Below are 23,447 nucleotides of genomic sequence, written 5' to 3' on the forward strand. Positions count from 1 at the left end.
GTCTGCTCAGTGCCCTGGAGTCCAGCTGGAAGAAACGCCGGGCGCCTGTGGCTGGGGTTGAAGTGCTGCTCCCCAGCCGCAGGGGAAACCATCCAGCATCACTGGGAAAGCACAGCTTTAACCTCCTCAGGTGTGAGTTTCCATCTCTAACCAGGAGATAATCCCCAGCTTGTCCCGGGGATGAGGAGAAATTCATTCCTGCTTTTGAAGCATGGACATAACATGATGATGAGGAAAAAATCCTCCAAGGAAACAAGTAATTCTGCCCTGGAAGCAGTTTGCAGGTAAGAAAGTCTGGGGCCTCCTCCAGGGCTGCGCTGCGCCAGCACCGGCCAGTTTGTGCCTTTGCCCATTCCCAGCCCTGCTTCCCAGGTGCCGTGTCCAGGCCTGCCCACACCGCACGGTCCCATGAAGCCCCTTGCTGGCTCCCACCCCTGTGCTAGGGATGTGAGGGCTCTCTTCGATGGTTGCCTACATGGCTGAGGGCTCGCGGGCTGTGCTTGCCACACCCCAGCTGGCTCATCCTGGTGGGGAGCAGCCTGCATGGGGACATCCCGGCAGTGCCGTGCTGTGCCAGGCTGGGCTGCCAGCCAGGGGCACAGACACAGTCTGGTCGGCTCCAGGAGCAGGGACTAAAGGGTATTTTCATTCCTGCACCCTTCAAGTCTGCCCCTGGCCTGGGCAAACTGCCGTTTTTGGGACATACACCAGCTCCACAGGGGTATTCAAAGGCATATCTCCGGCGAAGGGCCACACCTTCGCCAGCACTTGGCTCCAAAGCTCGGAGACACTGGAGCTGCCCAAGGGAAAAACCACCAGCCTTTTTTTTTAAACATGGGCAAAATAAACTTTTTCTCCAGATGTCATTCTCAGGAACAGTTGCACCATCTTGTCTGAAATGTGTCTAGACAAACTCAGCGCGAGTCCCTGAGCTTGCCTGGAGAAATTCAGCTTGAATATTAAAGCCATAAGCAATGGAAAAGAGGAATTACAATTGGGAGCATCACACAGACAGCAGGACGCAGTGCTACAGCTCCGACTGCGAATCAGCTCCCTGTGCCTTGTCCTCCCGCGGCACGCCGTGTCTCTCCTGTGCTGCTGCAGGGTCGTAAGCAGCACAGGAAGGAGTTAACGGGCTCCTCCACACGCGGAGCTGGAGCCTGAGCCACATGCTGCTTGTGCTTCCCAGGCGTGGGGAGGGACCTAAAAACCATGGGTTGCCCGAGCCCTTGTGAGACCACTCCTGTAAGGCTCTTCTTGGGCAAATTCCATTCTATTCTATTCTATTCTATTCTATTCTATTCTATTCTATTCCATTCCATTCCATTCCATTCCATTCCATTCCAGCTAAGCACAATCTGGGCCAGAGTCAGGAATCATAGAGTCATAGAACGGTTTGGGTTGGAAGGGACCTTAAAGATCATCCAGTTCCAACCCCCCTGCCATGGGCAGGGACGCCTCCCACTAGACCAGGCTGCTCAAAGCCCCATCCAGCCTGGCCTTGAACACCTCCAGGGATGGGGTATCCACACCCTCCCTGGGCAACCTGTTCCAGTGTCTCACCACCCTCACAGTAAAGAATTTATTCCTAATATCCAATCTAAATCTACCCTCCTTCAGTTTGAAACCATTACCCCTCATCCGATCACTACACTCCCTGATAAAAAGTCCCCCCCCATCCTTCCTGTAGGCCCCCTTTAGGTACTGGAAGGCTGCTATAAGGTCTCCCTGGAGCCTTCTCTTCTCCAGAAAGAAACAAGCATCTCCAGGGAACAGCTTACACACATGGTAGGTTTGCCCAGCTTTGTGTGAGCCCTGATGTCTTGGTGGGCCAAGGGAGGAGGAGTGGCTGTTCACTCCTTTGGGATTTGGGCAGCTCAGCAGCAGCAAGGTTGCCAGTTCTGCCCAGAAGTCAAGATTTCCCAGCAGCATTTGCCAGTTTAGATGGCAGAGAAGCCATGGCTTATGAAAAACACGGTCTGCGCTTACTGAGAACTAGGGTATCGAGTACTGGGGACCCAGTGGCAGATCACAATCACAAGGCATTTTAGAAAATCCCCACAGATTTGTTTCTCCCACAAGCCCCCGCTGTTCAGCATTTGCAGAGCACATGTTGTACTAAGCCAGTACAGTCCTCTCTGCTCTCTCCTGAGGCAGACAGTGTCATCTGCTGCAAGGCAGCAGTCAAGGTCCCCAAGCCTTGGTGATGCTGTAGGACTGTTGCTGGCTTGTCTGGGGTGAGGGGGCAAGTTGCATGACTTCTCTGCATCATACGTATCGCTAGGGCTGAAGGAGATGGCAGTGAAAGAGATCTGGAAATCTTTTTTTATTCAGCTGTTCCCTAAAGTTTTAGGCACATGTTGTTTGGGCTATGGTAGGTCCTAGACATCACCAGTTGGGGATAAAGGTCTCATTTATAGTAAAGTTTTATCAAAAGGCATCACGTTGTAGCCCACCCGTGTTCTGCACCATACCTCTGCAGAGCAGAAACCAGCTGAGTGCTACCTCACCTTGTGGAGCCTGAAAAAAAAAAAAAAGGAAAGACCGTATGGGAGACACCCGCGTTTTTCACCCCTTGGTTCCTCATGGTCCGTGAGCGGTGTCAGCCTGTGTCCACTTGCAGTATGAGGTTCCACTTGCAGTATGAAGGGAGGTTCTTGGCTGGCAGCTGATTACACGTTTTTGTTCCCTGATGCTTCTCCTGGTGACTTTCATAGCTGTGCTTGTCAGACTGGAAGGTCTTTTAAGCGGTAGGGGCTTAGCCACTGGATTGTTAAAAGAGATGAAATGAGCCCAAACCAGCCTTCAGAAGATGCTGCAGAGCAGCACTGTTTACTCAGCGTCTGGAGAAGCCCCTGATGTAGGACCCCAGGCCCCCCATACGAGGTGGTATCAATGAAGCACTTGGGATGTCAGTGGGACTTCCCTGTAGTCACGTTCTGGTGGCTGTTCCCTGGCAGTCCAGCTGCAGGTGTGTCCCTGATCACCGGCTGGGAATACCAGTGACTGGGTGAGACCACCAGTACCAAAGCCCTGTGTGTGCTGCCGGCCCTTCCTCCAGCACGGGGTGTTGCACCTGCATCCTCACATCCTGTGGAGAGATGTGGGCATCCTGTGGAGAGATGGGGCACAGGGTGAGATGCTTAGGGGAAACCAGGCTCTCAAAACCCCTTTGCACCTTGGTGGCTCAGGTCCCTGTCCCACCTGCCGGTCACTCCTGATGGCAGGAAGGCACGGCTGCCCTGCAGAAATAAGACCCCTGGTAAGTTTCTTAGCTACCACCCCTGCCACGCAACTGAGCCATGCTGCATCAACGGGAGAGGCTCTGCAAACGCTGCCGAGGTCTAAACCGCTCCCGCCCACCTGCCCCTGTCGCGGGGCTGACCCCCTGTGTGCCCCCACTGCGCTGCCTGCCTGCCCCGGAGGCCCGTTCCCCTCTCCCCCTCCCTCCGGTGGGCACACGCCCGGCCAGCCATCCCGAGGAGCCCCAGCGCCGCAGAAGCTGCTCGCAGAGGCCGATGCGGGGGGGGCAGAGCCTCAGACCCCGAAATAGCCTGAGCCGCCGCAGACCCCGCAGCCCGGGCGCTGCGCCGGCAGCTCCCCGCCCGCTCCCCGCACCGGCAGCCGCCGCGGAGCCGCCGGCCGCGGCCTCGCCGCCTCCTCCCCGCACGGTAGGCAGCGCGGCAGGGGGCTGCCCGCCCCCGCTTCGGGCCAGGAGGCGGCTCCCCCCGCCCTCTCCCCGCGGCGGGGCCCGGAGCTCCGGCCGCTCTTCGGCCCGGCAGCGCAGGCCCCGGCGTCCCAGCATCGGTGAGGCGGAGGGAGCGGCCCGGGGTCCGCGGCCTCTCCGCCGCAGCGGGGCGGGCGGGGAGGCGGAGCGGCGGCGGCCCCGGCCCCTTCCCCTTCCCTTTCCCTTGCCGGTGCCGGGCAGCCGGCGGCCGGGCGGCGCGGGGGGGCCGCGGGGAGAGGAGGAGGGAGGTGGCGAGCGCGGCGCGGCGGCGGACGCGGGGCCCGGAGCGGAGCGGGCCCGGGACTCCCCCCCGAGCAGGTCAGTGCGGGCTGCGGGGCTCAGCCGGCGGTGGGCGGCGGGTCCGGCGGGCAGCGGGGCTCCGGCGAGGGGTGGCTGAGGGGTCCCCAGGGGTGCAGGATGGGTCGCGGGGGGCGCGTCGTGCCGGTGGGGTGATTGGGGTGGGGAGGTGGCCGCGCCGTGCGTGGGGGGAATGCCGCCGCCCCCAACCCCCATCCCCATCCCCATCGGGCTTAGCTGCGCCTCCCGGGTGGGCCTGGCTTTGGGACTGCGCTGGGGGATGCTCAGGGCAACTTGCCTGACCCCCTGGGCGAGTGTGCCAGCGCCGCGTTGGGCAGCACCCAGATGCAGCTTGCGAGGGTGACTCTGTGGGTCCAGGGATGGGTTTGGTTTGCTGTTGTAGGAGATTTTGGGGCACTGAGCTCTGTTTAGACACCGTTTTCCTGCCCTCCTTCTGGACCAGGTACCGAAGTGGCTTTAAGTAATGCTTGTCTCCACCCGCCTGATGGGCGGCTGGGGCCCAGCGAGGTGCGGGGGCTTCCCTGGGCTGCTGGAGTACGTCAGTGGCAGAAGCAGAGCGCGAGCCCCAGCCCCTCAGTGTCCTTTCCCAGTGCCCGCGCGCTGGCCTGCGCTCCTGTCCTCTGATGCGAGATAAAATGTCATCCCACCGCTGTGTCATGCCATGGGCTTGTGCTCGGTCCCCACGTCATCCTGGCTACAGAATCCTCCTGACGGTGTTAGAAATGCTTCATGCTGGCAGGGGGCAAGAAGGGGAATCTCTCCCCATTTCTCCCTCCAGCTTTTGAGAGATTGATGACTGTGAAAGGGCTGTTGGGTCAGGATGATCTAACGCTCTAAGTTGTTCTCCCCCCAGTTTACGACTTGTCCGCAGAACAAGGCCCTGCCTTCTCCCTCACTTGCTTCCCCATCCTTTCTAGCAGCAGCAGTGCTGCACAGTGGGTTTGCAATTCAGAAACCTCCTGAACAGAACGGGTGTTATCCAGGAGAAAGAAAGAGAAACCTTTGTCTGGCTGGCGGATGTTATTTCTGCATGAACATCTTTTTCTCTTTAACTGTTTAGCCACCATCTCCAGCACTGATCTGCACTCCTGCCTTCTCCCCTTTCAGAGAGGTCAGGGGGGAGTGGACAGAGAGTGAGGAGGAGAGGGGAAAGCTGTCTGGGCAGAAGAGGTACAAGAAAGCACCTTGCCCCACGTTGGGGTTTTATGATGCAGTGTGACAGGTCAGGCTGCCTGTCTGAGCAGCAAAGAGAAGGCAAAATGTGCCATCTGGAATAAAAGGTGCCGTTGAAGTGGTTTGCAGTATTTGTTCAGAGGAGAGAGGGGCAAAAGCACAGAAAAAGCAGAAGGCAGAAAGTCTGGCCTTGAGACCAGACCTGAACCCTGGCCTCGCTGCCTGCCTTGCTACCCTGCGAAGTGGTGGTCAGGGCTGGGCAGCAGAAGGAGAGGGAGGCAGAAGCAGCTCTTTCAGGAAGGATTTATCTTAAGTAGCCTGGCAAACAGCCATTGGCAAACAAATAAGTAATAAATAAAAAGCCGGCACCCCTGCAGCCTCTGACTCCGTAGCACATATGGGCTTTTCCGGCTTCCCTGTAAGCTTAAACCTCTGCCTTCTTCCCATGGCAGCATCCTGGCTCCTGTCTTCCTGCAACTCCCATCTGAATGCCTTTCTGCTCTTTTTTTTTTTTTTTTTTTTTTTTTTTTTTTTTTGCATGATAACACTCTAATCACTCTGTAGCTGCTCTCCTCTTCAAAGCTTTCCCTGATGTTAACTAGTTCATCCCTGGTTTGGTGGCTGCTGACACTGGTAAGCATAGGGTGGTCCTGCAAACGGGGACAGAAATAGCAGTGCTTGCTGGGGATGCTGGTCAGGGGTGTGCATAGGCCCTCGCGGGTAAATACCATCCTCTTTCCACGCAGAGACTTCTGGCCCAAGGGAAAGTAAGGCAGATTTCATCACACCTTCAGAGCCTACATCTGCAGAGTTGTAAAAGGAGGAGTGTTGCTGCTTTAAAATATCCCTCGCAGGAAATACTCCCGTCTTAACAGACTGCGAGAGCTTTCCCAAAGCAGCAAGGAGAGGGAGAAATGTTTCGAACACCCACAAGTGAATTAAATTGATATTAAACTAATCAGTCACCTAAACTCTTAAGCAAACACCAGCGTGCTGTGCAAATGCTGACTCCTCTGTGAGTCCTATAAACACCAAAGCCTTCTACCATTGTCACTTCTGTGTTTGGTGAAACCGCTCTTCTTACCTGCTTTAATTGCTGTAAATATATTTTGTGTACTTAGCCCTGAGTTTGAAGAAAATATTGCATCGCTGAGGCACTGCGCTCAGAGCAAAAAGCGGGTTTGCTTTGAGATTCTTTCAGGAGAGGCAGCTCCAGTCCCAATTCCCTTCGGCTATGGCTTGATTACATTCAGTCCCTAACCAGCTATCAGATCCCTCAATGATGAGAGGCCTTAGAGCTTGGCATTTACCTGCACTTTAAGATGCCTGAACATCTTTTAAAAGCTAGCTTGAAGTTCTTGCTTCAAATGTAGCTGGGGCTGGTAATTAGGCTGTGATCACACCTCGTTATTAGGTGGGGACAATGGCAGCAGTTTGCTCACACCGTTAAAACAACAGCTGTGCACGGCCCTTCCCATCGCCCAGGCTGCTATTGTTGCTGGTTAATGGGTGAGACTGGGCACAGCAGGTCCCGAAGGAGAGAGGCCAGGGGAGGTGGGGTGGAGTAGCCTGGTGGGGGGCATGGGCTCCCCTCTCCCAGCTCGCTGTCCCGGTCCCTGTGTCACCCTCACCTCTCTGGCAGTTCAGCCACCGCTCCATCACCAGGCTGGCTTTTTATGACTCATCTTGGTGGTTACCTAAGCCCCAGCGCTGTGTCCTGCCTTGCCTGTCCTGGTACAACCCTCTCTTAGTGGATGGCTGTGTTGGCGTAAGAGCTGCAGCCACGCTAAAGGCTGCAGAGAAAACCTCTTTGGCTGAGAAATCTCCTTCCTAATTGAAATTACTGTAATGCTGCCCGGCCTCTGGGGAGCGTGAACGCCACAGTGTGGAAGCATTTCAGCACTGGGATCAGTTGTGCAGTTCCCAGCAGAGTCCCCATGAGAAGCTGTGGGTACCATTTTGACCAAAGAGGGGCCTCTATGCTGTTGTGGTTTGATTTCACACAAAGATGTGTTTAAAATGGAGTTCTGGGGCAGAGGGGATCAGTGCTCCTGTTCAGTGGGAGCATCAGAAAGCTTTGGGTTACCCAATTCCCCTACCCCTAGCACCAACATCTTGTGTCTTGTCATCTGCAGAGTGTGGGTGAGCCAAGAGGAAGGCAGGATCTGAGCTGCACCCCCAAGTGCTAGAAAGCAGGTTGTGAGAGGTGGAAAAATATGTCGTCATGTAATTTTGAGTTCACCCTAACAGAGAGAGGAACATGCTCTGGCCCTGCTCTGCCAGGGAGCACTTTATTGTTAGCTGGGAGTTGGTGGTAGGGGACAGCTGGGGCAGGAGGTGATGGAGATTGAGACAATGAGACCCTTGATGTGCTGCATTGGATGGTGTAGGGGAGACCAGGAGAAGGTAGAGGTGGGAGAGTTAGGGCAAACCTCAGGTTTGGAAGAATAGCTGGGGAGCAGCTCCCAGCTGTGGCCCAAAGTGAGCCCAGGGTACTCTGAGATGAGGCCTGGGGACCCTGTGTTGGCCAAGCCATGGTGACCATGCTGGAAGAGTCCCCTTGCTGCACTGCCAATGCAGCAAGATGATCCACGCTAGGATGACACACATGCCAGGGAATTGGCACAGGCTGAAGAGATGAGATGTTGTGTGAGGGCTGGCAAACTGAGGGCTGCCTTGTGAGGCTCGGAAGCAGCCAACCGTGGGCCACAGGGCACCAGAGCAGCTAGGATCCCAGCCAGCGCTGGGACAGCCCCCAGTAGCCTGTGGCTTGGGACCCACCTGACTAGAGGACCTGGTTGCAACAGCAGGTTGGGATGGTTTTCTTGGCATGGCCCTGGCTTGGAGCAGAGTCTCCATCCTTGGAGATACTCAAAACGTGCCTGGACATGGCCTTATCAGCCTCCTCTAGCTGACCCTGTTTTGAGAAGGGACGCTGGACTAGATGATCTCCCTTCAGCCTCAACGCTTCTGTGATTATTTGTCCTGTCTTCTGACAAATTTGGTCACCATGGGATAATCCCCAAGGCAGCATTAGAGACCAGAAGTTTGGCGGTTTGCCTGGCTGCCCTGGGCCTGCAAACAGCGGTCTGGAGGTCTCTGCACCAGTAAGAGACTCCCAGGGCTTGCAGGCTCCCGGCTGGGGACATGCACCATTCTTTGTGTTTCTGGGCAGCTTTTCTCAGGGAGAGGTCTCAGATGGCAGAACTTCATGGAAGGGAAGTAAAATGACAAAAATGGCAGAAAAATGAACCAAACTTCATAGACTTCAAGTTTGATCTGCGCTTTTTTTGGCTCTTGACCTGCTGCTGAGTAGGATGGATGGATTAAAGTCACAATTTACATTAATGATCATAAAGCCGTGACCTAAGCACCTAGTTTTAATCTGGCTGTGTTTGTACACTTCTGCACTTTTCCTAAGGACAAACTGATTCTCAGTGATGAGTATGTTGTGATACTTAGGGCTGAGCAGGAGGCTGCACCGTGCTTGAGTGGGTTTACAGTGTAACATATAGTTATTTAGATTCTTAATGTTTATATTTCTTGCATTAGAAAATGGTGAGTGACACATTTATTTGTTAGATATCATTTCATTATTTATTATAAATTTGGTCCAGCTATATTTCAGTGGACAATGAAATCCAATTCAAACTGCAGACAAATGGTTTCTAGTTGGTTAAAGTGTGGGTCCACAACACAATAGAAAAAAAAATAGTTTATGAAAGCATTATTTGTATATGTAATTAATTTAACAATAGTATCTTACTATACTATATTGTATTACTATAATAATACATTATAAGAACAGAATTTTATTATAGGAGATGTAAAATATAACCAGTGATATAACCTGATTATTTCTGGCTTTTAAGAATTCAGAACTAGTAGAGATTATCTTCTCACACTTCATCCTCATTGGGCTTGGAAAGGGAACCAGGCTCTCCTGTGTTAACCTGCAGTAATTTTCTGAACTTTGACTAAACTAATCAGTGTACTAAATTAATTGAAACTTTTTTTTTTCCCCTCTGCTTTCAAAAAAGTTGCTGCTGTCAGAGCCGCTTTTGCAGTTCATCGGGCTTTAGCTCCAGATGCTCAGCCAGTGTGTGGATCTGGCAGCAAGGACATTCTGCATGAATTTCTACTGACTTATTTCTCACTGATGAGAGTGATCTGAGGTCTTAGCATGTAGGTTGTTATAACTTCCAGTTTTAAATTGACTGTCTTTTAATTTAAAAAGTTTTTAGTTCAGACAAAATCTGATTACTTTTAAGTCAGGTACGTGTTTCCAAAAGCCATCACTCTTTTATTTGTTCTAGTTCCAAGTCCTCTTTATTGCTTTTTCCTTTCATATTACGCTGCTGCTAATCTTGTCATCAGGCAGTTTCATTGCATTTTTCTGTTGGGAGGTTTTCATCAAGTTTAATTTTCTTTCATCCAAGTTTTTAATTTCTTGTGTTTTCTTCCACGAAATTTCATCAAATTCTTCCTTGTTCAGAAAACAAAAAAACGCCCTAACAAAGCGAATACTGATAGTAACAGCTGCAGTGGCTAGGCTACCTCCTGAGAATGGTGAATTTTAAAGACTTTCAGGTTAGTTTAGTCATTGCAGGAAAGTCAGGGGATGGATGTTTCTGCAAATACAGTCTTCTGATACCTTACGCATCAGGCTTGATAAACCTAACTATGCAAAACTGTAGTAATTGGACTTATAGAAACTGTGACCATGCCCTAAGCCTTGTCCTGGGTACATACGTACACTATAACAGCTACAGCTTTACATGGGTTCCAGAGTAATCATTAGGTTTCAGGATTCCTTCATGACAGTAGCTACATCTGAGGGGCCGGCTGTTTTTTGGACAGTCCCTGCACAGAGTCAAACTTCAGGTGTTTCTTTCCCTCCATAACAAGGAGGTGAATTCCTGGTACTCATGAAAGGCATGTTGCAGTTGTTGGTTTCAGCAGAGAAGGGGTTTCACTTTACATTTCTTTGGGCCTGGGATTTTTTGTGGAAAATATCCTGGGGGTAGAATAAATTTCTGTGCATCTGTAGCCTTTGAAGTCCCAGCTGGGAGTGATGTTCGGGGGTGTCCCTGGGAGCCTGCAGTGCCACCACTGTGTCCTCCCCAGCCCCTGGGGTGGGAGAAGGGGTGCACAGGCGTGTGATGGGACCTGCCGAACTTCGGGTCCGATCCTGCTCTCGGTGCTGCAGGCTGGCTGCCCACTCCCCAGACGTGCTGGGGAATGCTCTGTGTTCCCCGGAGCTCGCCTTGGTCAAGAGATGGGAAGCGAGGAGGGTGTTTGTGTCAGCAGGATGGTATCTCGCTCCCTCATTGAACAGAGCTAATGCGGGTAGCTGGGTTTTGCGGCCATACCTGTGCACGTGGCCAGCCTGGTGCTCTGCGCAGTGCCAGCGGCATCTCTGGAGCCCGCTCTCAGATTCGGGCTGGTCCTGCAGCTCATGTAGCACAGGATCTCTCCCTGCCATGGGGAGCATTAGGAGGAGCCTTCCCGGTCCCCTCCTGTGGCTTTTCACTCCTGGCTTTTGGTCCTTTTTTGGTCCCCTCCCTCCAGCATGACATCCATATGCCCCGTGATGGAGCTGTGCTGCCAGGAGAAGCACAAGAAAGCAGCTGGACAGGATTTGGAGTCTGGTGTGTCCTGCGGGTGGTCCTATCCCCAGGGACATGGCAACAGTGTGGGATTCAGTATCACTTGAATATTGATCCCCGCCGCTCTGGAGGAGGGTTTGGTTGTCTGTGCGGAGCTTTGCTCACCCTCCTGGGGCTGTGGTCAGCACAGGCATGTCAGGATGAGCCGAAGCCTCCACAGCATCTGCGGTTGCAGAGTTTTTTTGGCTCTAGTAAGTGCAGGTGCAGCACTGGCACTGGTGAAGCAGAGGGGTGTTTCAGGGCAGGATGTGCCCGTGCTTTACTGGAAGCACTGGTTGTCTCGGAGAGCCAGGCTGGGAGTCAGCAGTTGTGCTGAGGTCTTGTCCACTCTCACCTTGGGTTTTCTCAAACTGGCTGAAGGCTCTTTGTGTTTCCAGGTGGGGAGATGCTTCCCAGAGCAGCGATGGCAGCTATGCAGCACAGTACGTGCCAAACTGCCCCTTACATCAGCAATGTAGTGGATGAGGAGGTGGAGACCCTCGCTCCTTTAGTAAATGCCTTGCCGGTACCGCAGAGGCCAAGTATGGGATCTCAGGCGCTCACTGCGGGGCCAGCCCAGCTAGGCGAGAGCAGTGTTCACAGTGGCAGGTTTGGGATGTGCTGAGCGGGGATGCAGGCAGGGAGAACAGCATACACAAAACCAGGCAGAAAGCAGGAGCCCGGTCTGGGGCTGGGCCAGGACACCCAGCCACTGTGAAAAGCCCTACCTATCAGCACTGCATCCCCAAGCATCTCTCCCAAAATGGGCACAGACCCTGTCTGATTCTTGCTGATTTTGGCAGGGCCTCAATAGCTGCTGGGCTGTGGAGAGGTTTGCAGTGGCTCTTGCTGGGACACTGCACCTTACCTGGGCCCCCAAATCTCCTTGGATGGCTGTATTCCTGGTGTTGGCTCTGCTGTGCCCAAAGCCTCCTGGAAGGACGAGGGGGCACAGGCTTGAGGAGGCTCCTTTTGCAGCCATTTGCTGCAGCACCTCCCATTTAGTTTCATTTCCTTTTCTCTTCCACATGAGCGGTGATGCTCTGGAGGGCAGGGGTGGCTGCCTGGGACCCTGTGCTGCCATCAGAGTGGGCAGAGCAGTGCAGGGGCTGCCAGCCTTTCTCCAAGCACCAGCCTGCCTGCGTGGCCCTGTGTGCAGGGAAGGCAGGCTTGTGCAGAGAAATTAGGGACAATCTCTCTGTTTCCCTGCCCCTAAAACTTGCCATCCTGATCTTTTTTCCCATTTCCCCTCTGATCCCAAATAGCCTTTTTCCAAGGCTTGCCCACGGAGAATCTCTGATGCTGACTGTTGGATGCGGCATGTTTGAAAGGATGCGACCTCCCTCCAGACCTGCCAGGCTGGGCTGACAGCCGCTGCGCAGTGTCGTGTCGCCTGCTCTTGCAGCTTGCAGGTCTCTCTGTGACCACCCTGCTGCCAAATCTGCCATCTGTTTCACCACATCCTCTGGGCGATGCTGTGCCTCCCGGCCCACGGCTTCCCTCCTCCCGATTCCTTGTCCCTTTCTCAGCTCAGCTGCTGTACATGTCCAGATGTGACACTTGCTTCTCTGCCTGAAGGGAAAGAAACCATTTCTTGTGTTTTCCTCCGTTGCATCCATCACTCCCGACAGCCCTTGCACTGGCCATGGGCAGCTGCTGGCCGGTGGGCATGGCCGGAGCAGGGCAGGAAGGCAGTGCAGTGGGTGCAGGCAGTGCCAGCCTGCGGCACTGGGACAGCAGAGGCTGCGTGCTGCCCATCTGTGCCCAGCTCACCCCTGTGTACTGGGCCACTCGCCTGCGGTAGGTGTGTGTTGGGGTGGGATCCTGAACCCCAGTCCTTGCCATGCATCTTGTCCCTGCTCCTGCTGTTTTGGGATGCACCAATGTGCCCATCCCAACAGCCCCATGATTTCCATCTTATCTCTGATGCTCCAGGGACGTTTGACTCTCCGGTTCCTCTCCCTGGAGGAGACGAGAGCAAGCTGGTGGGTGTGATGGGCTGTCTGCTCCTCTCTGCTCTGCTCTGCCCTGCAGCAGGTACATGGCTGGGGCTTTGCTTGGGTGTTCTGGGCAAGGGGAATTCCCTGGGGGTGACGGGGGTGATGGAAACGAGCTGTCTTGTCGTGTGAGCACCCGTTGTGCCAGGAGGAGGCTGGAACAATCGGTGCTTTGCAGAGCCACGTGTCTGCAGCTCCACATATGCCCGTGAGAGCTGCCTCCCTTCCCAGCTGCAGCAGCAGCAGCATCTTTCCTCTGATCTCCCCCAAAGGCTGCGTGGGCTGCGGAGGCGGCTGGATGCATGCCCCGGTGATCGGGGGAAGACTGACTGCATGATTCCCCCGCTGCCCAGTGAAAAGCAGGGCCGGGCTGGCCCTGCGTGGGGGCAGGATTTGGTGGGAGGGCAGGTGGCTGGCCCACGGCCCAGGCAAAGGCAGCACAATCTGGTGTTGAGACTATGCGACGGGTTCAGTCTCTTCCCTCCGCCTTTTCAAGGACCAAATTTACTTGCACACTGGGGGATAGTTGGTGATTTGGTGGATCCCCTACAGATGTGTCCCCAGGGGATGGAGGTGGCTGAGCCAGGCCTTGAGGAGCACCTTCTCTCCTTGTCCTACTGCTGCAGACCCCTGTGTTAACCATCAAAGTCTTTCCCCTTCCCTTTGATGCGCTATTGACTCAAAGTGGTATGCTGAGAGCTAATCCCTCTGGCGCAGCTGGATGCAGCTAGTGCAGTGGCTGCCGGGGCCATCCCAGCTTGTGCAACCCGCCGGTGCCGGAGCCTTCACTGAGCTGCCAGCTCCCACGCTCCCAGGGCAGCGTGATTCATCCCGGTCGGCTGCTATTACCCCAATCTGCTCGGAAGCTGGGCAGAGGTGGGAGGAAAGCCTCATCGGGGCCAGGATTGGCGAGTGGTGTACTCGTGGGCTCCTGCTGCAGCCCAAATCTCGCTCTGCTCCTGGCACCGAGCACAGGCGATAGAAATGTTCTAGCTCTGCAGATGCTCTAAAATCGTATTTTATGTGTGCGCGTGTGTGTATAAATAGTGTTGTAACCCACTGCTCTCAGGAAGAAGCTTTTGTGTGTGCGGAGAGGGGAGCTGGGCAGGGCAGGAGTGTTTCTTTGCTTCTGCAGCAGAATCAGCTATGGGAGATGTTGTGGCTGCTCAAAGCTGGGGAGAAGCAAAGGGGGCCAGCAGCCGGGTGCCAAGGCCTCCCCCAGAGCAGTGTGGAGGGAGGCGCGTGGGTGGCCCGAGGAGAAGTGGATCAATGGGACAAGCATGATGCTGCCCACCTTATACTGGCCCCTGGGAGGCTGTGGGGTGAGGGTGCTCGGTGGCAGGGTGCCCTCATGTCCCTGGCAGGCAGCAACAGGCTGGAACAAAGCACAGCTGGATCCCTGCTAGCCCACCATGTACTCACGCTTGCCCCCCATTGCACAGCAGGCTTGCGGGCATCAGCTGTGAGGGTGCTGGCTGGAACAACTGTGTAGGGGACTTGAAATGCACCCGCTTTCTCCACCAGCTCGACAGCGAGGTCCCTGCCGTCCCCACCCATGCCATGCCATCCTGGCTGGGATAGCTGCTCCCCAGCCTGCAACCCCCTCATCGCACGGCCCGAGCGCGCTTGCGTGCATGTGTGTGCAAAGCGCAGTCCTCTCCTTGCCTCTGCCTTGGGGTGAGGTGCCTTTTGCTCGCCGGGGATGGCTGTAGCTCTGCTGGAAAGGGCTGTGCTGGCCACTCCTGTGGCTGGCAGTCTCTCTGCAGCAGGTGGCTTTATAAATGGCAGCAGATAAACCTCCCACTTTCCTCTTCACCTCCCACAGCTCCCCGCTCCCCAAACAGCAGAGGGGCTTCGGGGAGGAAGGAGCTACTCTCCTGCCTTTTCCCCCATCACCAGGGACCACAGTGCTGCTGGCACGTTGTGGCACTGTGAAAGATGGCCGTGACCCACAGTGACAGCCGCAGCCTGGCCCCTGACCATGCCACAGCTGTTACCGGTTTCCATATAGTTTCCATGAGGGAGTGTTTTTCCCAGCGGAGGTGGCACTTTCCTTCTCACGGGCCCTAAGATTCTCCTCTGTTTGAGCATGGTTACCTGGGTGGAGGAAGAGCAATCTGCCTTTAAACGCCCAACATCCCATCACCATCACCGCTTTGCTGAGAGGTGCCTGCCTTGGCCTTTGATGCCAAAGGGGAGCTGCTCCCGCCGGGCTGGCTGTGCATGGGCACAGCATGCCATGGTCCTGGGGCTGGCAGGTGATAAACAACCCAGGGGCACCCTTTGCCGAAGCCTTTCCCTGGGGCTGCCTGCTGCCATGGCCCTCAGTCATGCAGGCAGCGGGGGCTGCGAGTTGTCCTCATCTGTGCTTGTCATCATTAATTAATTGCAAGCTCAGGGGTTGCTCTGGGGACTGCGAGCAGCCTTCAGCATACCAGCTCGGAGCAGGGACCTGGTGGGACTGGGGGCTCTCTTTGCTGTTTTCCTGAAATGCTGTTTTCCCAAAATGCTGTTTTCCCGAATGCACATGCATGTGCACATGTGTGTGTGTTAACCGAGAGCCCTGGGATGACTCCCTGACCCTTTCCCACCTGCGAGCGACCTCCATCCCCTGCAGTCAGCCCTGGCTTTTTCACAGAATCATAGAAAGGTTTAGGTTGGAAGGGACTTTTAAAGGTCATCTAGTCCAACCCCCCTGCAATAGCCAGGGACATCTTCAACTAGATCAGGTTGCTGAGATCCCCGTCCAACCTGACCTTGAATGTTTCCAGGGATGGGGCATCTACCACCTCTCTGGGCAACCTGTTCCGGTGTTTTGCCACCCTCATTGTAAAAAATTTCTTCCTTAGATCTAGTCTAAATCTTCCCTCTGTTAGTTTAAAGCCATTACCCGTTGTCCTATTGCAACAGACCCTACCAAAAGCGTGTCCCCATCTTTCTTTTCCTGGCTGTCTGCTCCCAGCCATCACCCACCAGCAACTTGGCCGCTCCCTGCCCCAGGGCTGGGCCCAGCCTGGGTAATCCTTTGTGCTGAAGAGCGTTGATTTAAGCGTCATCAGAGGACAAGGGTGCAGTACGCAGAATGAGTGACAGGCCCCTGCCCTGGAGAGCTTGCAGCCCAATTAGCTCATGTTTGCTCTGTGCTTTGGCACACACAAAGTGCGGTGTGAGGGGCTAAGCATGCTGTGTGCACAGCGGGATATTGAAATATAAAACAAATACAGGTTAGAGCTAGCCTGCAGTGGCAGCTTAGTCAAATGTGGTGAAAAGGGCTGGGGATGGAGAGAATACACTCCGCTCCGGTTCTTCCTTCCCAATCTCCATGTGCTGGGTCCAGCAACTGTGGGCTCACACATGTGGGGAGGAGGTGCTGGAGGAGAGCATGGTGTCTCCCACGCAAACAAACCTCCCCGGCTGTAGATCTCACCCTAAGCACCGTTTGCTCTCGGTTGCCTGAGGTTTGGCTTTATTCTTGTACCGAGGAGCACTGCAGCGAGTCAGTGCTGCCGTGTCCGGTCCGCAGCATCCCTCCGGGAGAAGGGGCTCGTGCAGGTAGGTGGCTGCTGTACCACAGAGGAAGGCCACAAATATTGTCCTATGGAGAGCCCCGCTGCAGGCTGGGGGCTAGGATGCCTTCTCATCCAAAAACCTCACACATGGAACTTAGTCTGTCCCAGCACCAAAACGCAGCCGCCCCTGGGTCTAAACAACAGTGCCTGAGAAGGGGAGGGCAGGGAGCTGGGGGCGATGTGGCAGCCACCACAGGGGGACATGGCAGGGAACGGTTTTGCTCTCAAATGCTGTGTTGGTTTAAGGTGAGTCTCAGTTTTTTTCCCTTGGGGCAGCATGACCCTGTGCAGGGTTTCCTGAAGGTGGTGATAACCCGCCACTCCTGAGAGCAGAAAAACTTGCTTGGCTCCCCAAAATGGGGTCGTGGTCTCTCCCTCCTGGTGAGTCATGTAATTTAGACAGTCAGTCTCAGCAGGGCAGTTTGGGACCGGTGGGTGAGGAGAGGGAAGGGGAAAGGACATGCATTTTCTGTCCCAGGAACAGACACCTCTTCCCTCATCCTGCTGCCCACGTGGTCCCTGGCTGTGGGTAGCTGTCCCTCTGCGCCGTCCCTTTCTGCAGGAAGCTCCCAGGGGGCCAGGAGGGACACATGAAGCATTTGGAGGTGGGAGTGGGGGTACCAGAGGGGGACTTGCTGTGGGGTTTGCATCCCCAAGGCCTGGGTGGGCTCATGGGCCAGCAGCTCATGAGGAGCTCATCAGGGAGCCTGGCAGGTGTTTGTGCCCATTGAGGGGAAAGCAGTGCCAGAACTTACGCGTGGGGAAGGCGATGTTTATTTACATCATCTTTAAGCAGGTTTATTTTACTCAGCCATGCTCTCACTCTCATTTTCTCATTGATCCCACTCACTCCCACACTCGTATCCCCCATCCTCACAAGCCTCTTGTGGGCGATATGGGGACAAGGGACACAGGCTCTTGGGTCCTCCTGACTGCTCTGAGCAATCATGCTAGTCTTTGAGCATGTGTTTTGTACCCATTAGGAGTCAACAGTTGCTGCAGGGTGGTCCTTTGCTCCAAACCTTGCTGCCCCAGGCATCTGCCCTGAAGATGGTGTGAAGATCCCTGCCCAGGGATGCTGCTGCCCTGTGCCTGCCCCATGGCCCACTGGCAGCCCACCTTCTCTTTGCTTTTTGGACCTGGAGGACATGACTCTTAAGAGAGAAGGGCGAAGGGAGAGCTAGGGATGCGACCCACATGGGGTTTTGGAGTGCCGTGTCTGTGGTTCCATCCCCTCTATGCTCATCCCCCTCAGCGACAGATGTGGCCTGTGGTGTGCCTGTTCTCCCATGCAGTGAGCTACAGGGATGGAGAGGTCACCACGCCCTTTGGTGCCAAAACTGCTTCTACTAGGGTGTGCGCTGAGCTCAGCACAGGCTGTTGATAAGCCTTTTCCCAACCGGAGGTCGTTAGTTGTGCTGAGTCAGTGGCAGCGTCTCAGATTTCCTGGCTGCCCCGGTCACTGCAGTCCTGCAAGGTCAGTTGCTGCAGTCCCACAAGGTGGGACAACAGTGGCTCACCTCCCCACCTGGCCCTGGGCACACCAGGGCACAAACCTGATCTTCCCATGATGGCAGTCCTCATTTTCCCCTCCCACAGCCTGGCCACATCTCCTTGAGAGGAAGAATGGTGCAGAGGCAGTCAGGTAGCAGGGATGCTTGCTTTTTGGGAGACATGGTCTGGCTTCTCAGCCTGGCTTTTCTGCTGTCTTTGCGTGGCCACGGGCAGCTCCATCAGCATCCCTGTGCCCTGGCTGCCCACCCACCAGCCGAAATGAGCAATGCCCTCCCTGCAGGAGCAAGATGCCAAGGCTGGGTGAGCGCAGACACGCCGAGAAGCCTGGTTTAGTCATCTGAGTGCTCCCAAGACTTTGTTTTGGTGTTTTGCTACTCCAGCTGTCCGTGAATCCCCTAGCAAATGAGTTTGCTGGCAGGGTGCTTCAAGGGAAAGACGAATTTTGAAAAATTGCACTCACATAAAAGAAATGCCTTATTTTCAGTCAGAAATCTGATTCTCTGGATTAGTGCCCATCCAACCGGAGAGAAGCATATGCTGGCGTATCAACAAAACAAACAGGGCACTGAATATTCAAGGCAAACCTTACACACTGGAAATGCTTCATAGAAATTACACAGCAAATCACTTTCAATGGCAAATCTCATACATTGACTGTTGATTCACAGCCACTGCAAACAGAAGAAAGAAGGATTGCCTTCCTCTAGTTCTGTGCATGTTTTCTGACCTTATTTTACCCTCTTTCCTCCAAGTAAGACCTAGATTGTGTAGACCCTATATTGTGATTTCTGCCTCTATTTTATTGCTTCGTTTTGCCAGCTGCAACCCTGCCCACTCCTGTGTTTCTTGACTTGCCCCTTGCTATCACTTCTCCAGGACAGCAGCTACTCCAAGGGACACCTGTCTCTATGGCTGGCATCTGGAGGCACTGCCTCATACATAGCTAAGGGGAAGCTCTCCCAGTGCTTTCTGGAGGTGAAGGCATCCACCCAGCTCTGTTATTCACAACAATATTTCCTCCTCTGGCCATTAAAGATTAGGAAAAGCACAATGACAGTGGTGTAGCTGGGAAAAGGATCTGGCCTGGTGATGCTGTGGGGTTCATTTGGACCTTTAAGATACGATCACCAGGGTATTGCAAAATACTGAATTATCTTGTACATTTGGTCTGAAAATTTAGCTTAGGTGTTTTAACAGTGACTTTAAGACTGACCTACAGTGTCTGTGTGATCTCTCACTCGGTATACCAAGTAAGGTGCCTCCTCCAGTTGGAGGGAGGTTGAACATGTCCTGCAGCTCTGAGTTCAAGCTGCTCCTGGAGCACATGAGCAGAAATCTCCTCTCCCCGTTTCTGCTGCATGTGCTGTTCCTAGAACGTTTACATGATTTACATTTAGCTGGTTGCTCCCGATGGTTATTTTAATGGTAACACTGCAGCTATATAATTTGCATAAGCTTTTCTAAGAGCAGCACCATAAAAGGTGAGATTAGCTGGAACAAATGGTCTAGAAAAGTACCAGTTTGGGTATTTGAAGGTGGGTTTCCACGGGTATTCGGGGGTGAAGGGACCAGGGAAAAGGTAGGAGACTGAGCTTAAGATCAGCTTCATAGGAGCTGTGACACACTGCAAGGGCTGTGTTACAGGACTGAGCACTATGTGATGGCTCCTTCAGGCAGCAGAGTTGGAGGCACCTGAGAGAGAGGGGACAGAGCTGGACTGGTGGATTCAGGACTCTTCTGCTCCTGAAATTTCTCTGTGCAGTGCTGGGTGGAGAGACAGGAACCAGTTTGGCTGGGTGGGTGAAGGCTTGCATTTGGGATGTCTGTGGACAGGAGAGCTTGCAGCATGAGATGCTAGCACCATGTCCAGCAGGAACCCATTGCTTTTTGCCACCAGGAGCAAAATATCTGCTACTGGGGGATGGGGACAGCAACAAGGACTTTTGTTAGGGAATGACAACCCATACTGATCCCGGTGACAATCCCCCTCACCCTGCCATTGTGCCGCAGGATGTTCCTCCTACAAGCATGAACACGGTGCCTAGAAACAAGCTGCAGGATCTTACCGCTGGCAAGTGGAGTGGTGGTGGCAGAGAAGGGACTCGGAGGTTGCTAAGAGTCTCCTTGTTTATTTGCTGAAGGTCCAACAGCTCCCTCGGTCAGAGATACACTCTCCTTGTTAACAAAAAGGCAGTGAATTATTTAGCAGCTGAAAATGCCAGATGGCGATGGCTCTGCTGCTTGCAGGAGGAGGGGAGGGAGGGAGATGTGCACATGGGGAGAGCAGATTGAGAGCATCTCTGTAGGAAAGGGCTGACCCCAGCCAGAGGCCCTGGTGGTTTCACAGCTGCTTGATGGCGAGTAGGAGGCAGGCAGGCTGGGGCAAATGGCTGCTGCTTGTCACAGCGGCCCACCCATTTCCCATTTGTCTCCCCTTGTTGGAGTTCCCTCTTCAGGGGTTGTTATCCCAATGGGACCATGTTGGGCGTCGAAGCATGGGACTCCCAACCCCAGCTGGGAGGCAGGCCATGACTGAGGGAACTACAGAGAGGCTTTGCCAGCCCATCTCTCACTTCACACCTGGCTGCAGGGATGGTACTTCAGCCCCAAGTCTACTGGGATGCCCTTGGGACCAGTATCAGCGTATCTCAGGTGACCTGGCAGTTCTTTTGGGAGCTAGTGGTCAACTGTCCCAGCTTGGGCTGCGGTGTCTCCAGACACCATGAACTGGCCAGATCAATATGTATATGGCTAGGGACCTCCGAGGAGAACTGAAGATGCTGTAGGCAGCATGAGCAGATCTGTACCAGACACTGAAGCCCGTGCCCTAGGTGACACAGCACCATATGCACAGTAAAAGGGACTGCCATAGGTCTGCATGTTCTGCGGATCTTGATGCCTGTAGTTCAGCAGCTTCTGACATCTCTTCAAGGCATCTATGCAGGTAGCCAGATGCCAGCCTGATCCTGGAGTGGGGTGAGCCTCAGGCTCTGCTGGGGTCATAGCCTTGGTCCAAGCATCCCAGCCACTCTTTGGCTTCCGGTGGAGATTTTTCTTTGGGCTGGAATTTACACTTCAGAAGTGAAGAAAATAGCGAGTCACCATCTCTCTCTGTTTAATTTGGAAACTGCAGACACCAAGACTAGTTTTTAAGCTCTTCGACCCTCTCAAGAGCTTGAGAATCTCTTAGAAATCCTTGGTGTCCACATGATTGCATTTGTCAGGCTGTCAAAGCCTTTTTTTTTTTTTTTTGTTGTCAACTCTGTGTTTGAAAGCCTCTCTCTTCCTCAGTCTTTCCTTTCCCCAGATGAGGATGTCAAAGAGAATCAGTGTCTCAGGTGTGTAATCTGTGTCAGCTCCTGCCCCGGCACCCCTGTCCTACCTGCTCTGCTCAGCTGCGGAGTGGGGATGGTCTGGGCTCCTCAGGAGCTTTAGGACAGTCTAATCTTCTCAAGCAGGAAGCTGCACAGTCTAAGATAGAGAGGCTGAGGCTACAGCAGTCCACATAAAACCACATGCTGCTGTAGTCTCCCGTCTGTCACACTGACACAGCAGAATTAAATGTTACCCAACAAAAGCAAATGCGTGTAGAGCTCAGGAAGATCCCCTTTCTAAGCCAAGGCATTTTGTGCGTGCTCTCTCTGTGCTCTCCAAGGACCTCTTGATCAGATTTCCTTTGGTGTTGATGCAGAGTTGATCCTGTTTGGTCTTGATGGGAAAAAACCCCACCATAAACACTTTGCATCTCCAGGTCCCTGGAGGTGCTGGCTGTCTTTGCATCCTCCTCCATTCCTTAATCAGACTGTGGTTCCTGCTCCTCTTCTTCCATCCTGTCCATGTGGGCTGTGGGCATCCTGCAGAAGGGATCAGCTGTGGCTGGGTGACTGCAAGGGCTGCAGCAGGGTCCCAGTCGTGGCTGGAATATAGATAAAAAGGAAGGAGATGAATGAATGCTTGATGGCTTGAATACAAAGCTCACAGGAGTACGTGTTAATGGGCATGATGAGGTTTCATGTGGCCTTTGCACAGGCCACAATATACTGTGCTCAGCATGTCTGTGGGGCAAGGCACTCATGTAAGTCCTTATAAAATTCAGGCAGGCCGGAAGATGTTGTTGTCAGGAGCACAAGTCCCTGAGAATAGGGACATAGAATAACTGAGATTGGAAGGGACCCCGTGGAGGTGAGCTGATAGAAGCCCCTGCTCAGGATCAGGCCAGCTTCAAAATTACATTTGGTTGCTCAAGGCCTCCAGAGACAATGTTTCCTTGTCCATCTGTTCCCTTCCACCCCAGTAACCTCAGTCTTCCCCTAAGCAGGATCTTCAGCCCTCTGGGTTTATCTGCCTAAAAAGTATGAGACATCCTACCTCAAGGCCTTTTCAAAAGAGACATTAGGGATCCAACCCATTTTGAAAACTCCCCAACGACCTGTTAAGGGACCGTCCTGAGAACACCCTGAAGACCCCTTGCTGTCCCAGTGTGCCTCTCACCCCAGCAATGTGGTTGGTCTCACCACAGTCCGAGCTGTCCTCCTCTGAAGGCCATGCAGATCTCCAGGCCCGGGAGCAGCTGACTGAAGGTGCTAGTGGGGGCTCCCACACATGCAGACATGGCAGGAGGAGAGAGTCTGGCCCTGTTGTCCCCGCCTCGTGTCTGTTAGCATTTGCTGTGCTGGTTCCTTCTTTTCCTGTAGTTCTAGTGAGTGCAATGGCCATGCAGCACTGTCCTGGCATGCAGGTCTGTGGCATCCCCATGAATGACAGCCGTGCTCATTCATGCTGGCAGCTGTGGGGTGCTTGTTCCCAGGGGTCTCAGGCACCGCACATTTGGAGAGGATCCCCTCCTACTTAAAGCATGGTGATAGGAAACATTCCACGCTCTTGGCCATTAATAGCCTTTAAGTGTTTCCTACCAGTGAGGGCTGTAGCCTGCAGTATCAGCTCCTGGGGAAATGGGGGGAACCTTGGCATTTAAGGACTTTGAGAAGCTGATTCTTCTGAAGACTTCAAGGTCTCTTGGAAGGAGCAATCCTGCTCTGATGGAAAGACAGAAGGGAGGTCCCAAGAATCCTGAGTCACACAGAGCATGATGCTGGAGAAGGGAGGGCTGGGGGATGTTCCACATGCAGTAGATATCTGGCTGGAGGGAGCCAAGCAAGCACAGCCCCAGCAGCCCAGTTGTTAACATCATCATTGCTCTTATTCTCAGAAATTCAAGCAAATGCTTCAGCTCCTCATTCCTGCCTGCTGACCACACCAGGGTGGCCATGACTCAACCCAGCTTCCAGGACTGAGGGGCAGAGGTGGCGAGAGACCTGTCTCAGGTATGAGAGAGACAACCAAATCACCTGGGGTGGGGTAGGGAAAGGATAAGAGGTAGCTGTGAGATTTCTTCAGCAACTGCCCTGCATCCCACAGCCCCTCCCTGGGAGAGACAGGGACTGGGGAAGCTCCAGGGTCACCAGCCAGTCCTCTCCCATCCCTGTCCTCAATGAGCTCC

General features: G+C 53.9%; 2 protein-coding genes across 6 annotated transcripts in view; one reads left to right on the forward strand and one right to left on the reverse strand.

Moving 5' to 3' along the window:
* Positions 1 to 2,848: 2,848 nt before the first annotated feature.
* Positions 2,849 to 23,258, reverse strand: LOC141742627 (uncharacterized). The gene is made up of 4 exons (XM_074585362.1): positions 23,157 to 23,258; positions 3,619 to 4,045; positions 3,205 to 3,242; positions 2,849 to 3,112 (listed from the first exon to the last, which is right to left on the reverse strand). Exons 1-4 carry the CDS (start codon positions 23,214 to 23,216, stop codon positions 2,984 to 2,986), a joined length of 654 nt encoding a protein of 217 aa, XP_074441463.1. The 5' UTR covers positions 23,217 to 23,258; the 3' UTR covers positions 2,849 to 2,983.
* The window catches only part of TMEM63C (transmembrane protein 63C), a 33,695-nt gene continuing 13,743 nt past the window's right edge, over positions 3,496 to 23,447 (forward strand). For 2 of the 5 annotated variants that reach the window (XR_012586778.1, XM_074585358.1), the window contains exons 1-2: positions 3,905 to 4,045; positions 23,157 to 23,271. The gene's annotated coding sequence lies outside the window, so the exon portion shown is untranslated. Of the gene's footprint in view, positions 3,672 to 3,904; positions 4,046 to 12,801; positions 12,904 to 23,156; positions 23,272 to 23,447 lie in introns of those variants that run through there. The other 3 variants (XM_074585359.1, XM_074585360.1, XM_074585361.1) reach the window with 3 other exon arrangements.

Source organism: Larus michahellis, chromosome 4 (assembly GCF_964199755.1).
Source record: "Larus michahellis chromosome 4, bLarMic1.1, whole genome shotgun sequence".
Taxonomy (NCBI): domain Eukaryota; kingdom Metazoa; phylum Chordata; class Aves; order Charadriiformes; family Laridae; genus Larus; species Larus michahellis.

Coding starts and splice junctions, on each gene's coding strand:
- LOC141742627 (XM_074585362.1), bottom strand. CDS start 23,216: ATGGCCACCCTGGTGTGGTCAGCAGGCAGGAATGAGGAGCTGAAGCAT. Junction 4,046..23,156: donor TGAAGCATTTGCTTGAATTT/CTGAGAATAAGA, acceptor GCCCGCACTGAC/CTGCTCGGGGGGGAGTCCCG. Junction 3,113..3,204: donor CCATCAGGAGTGACCGGCAG/GTGGGACAGGGA, acceptor ATCTCTCCACAG/GATGCCCACATCTCTCCACA.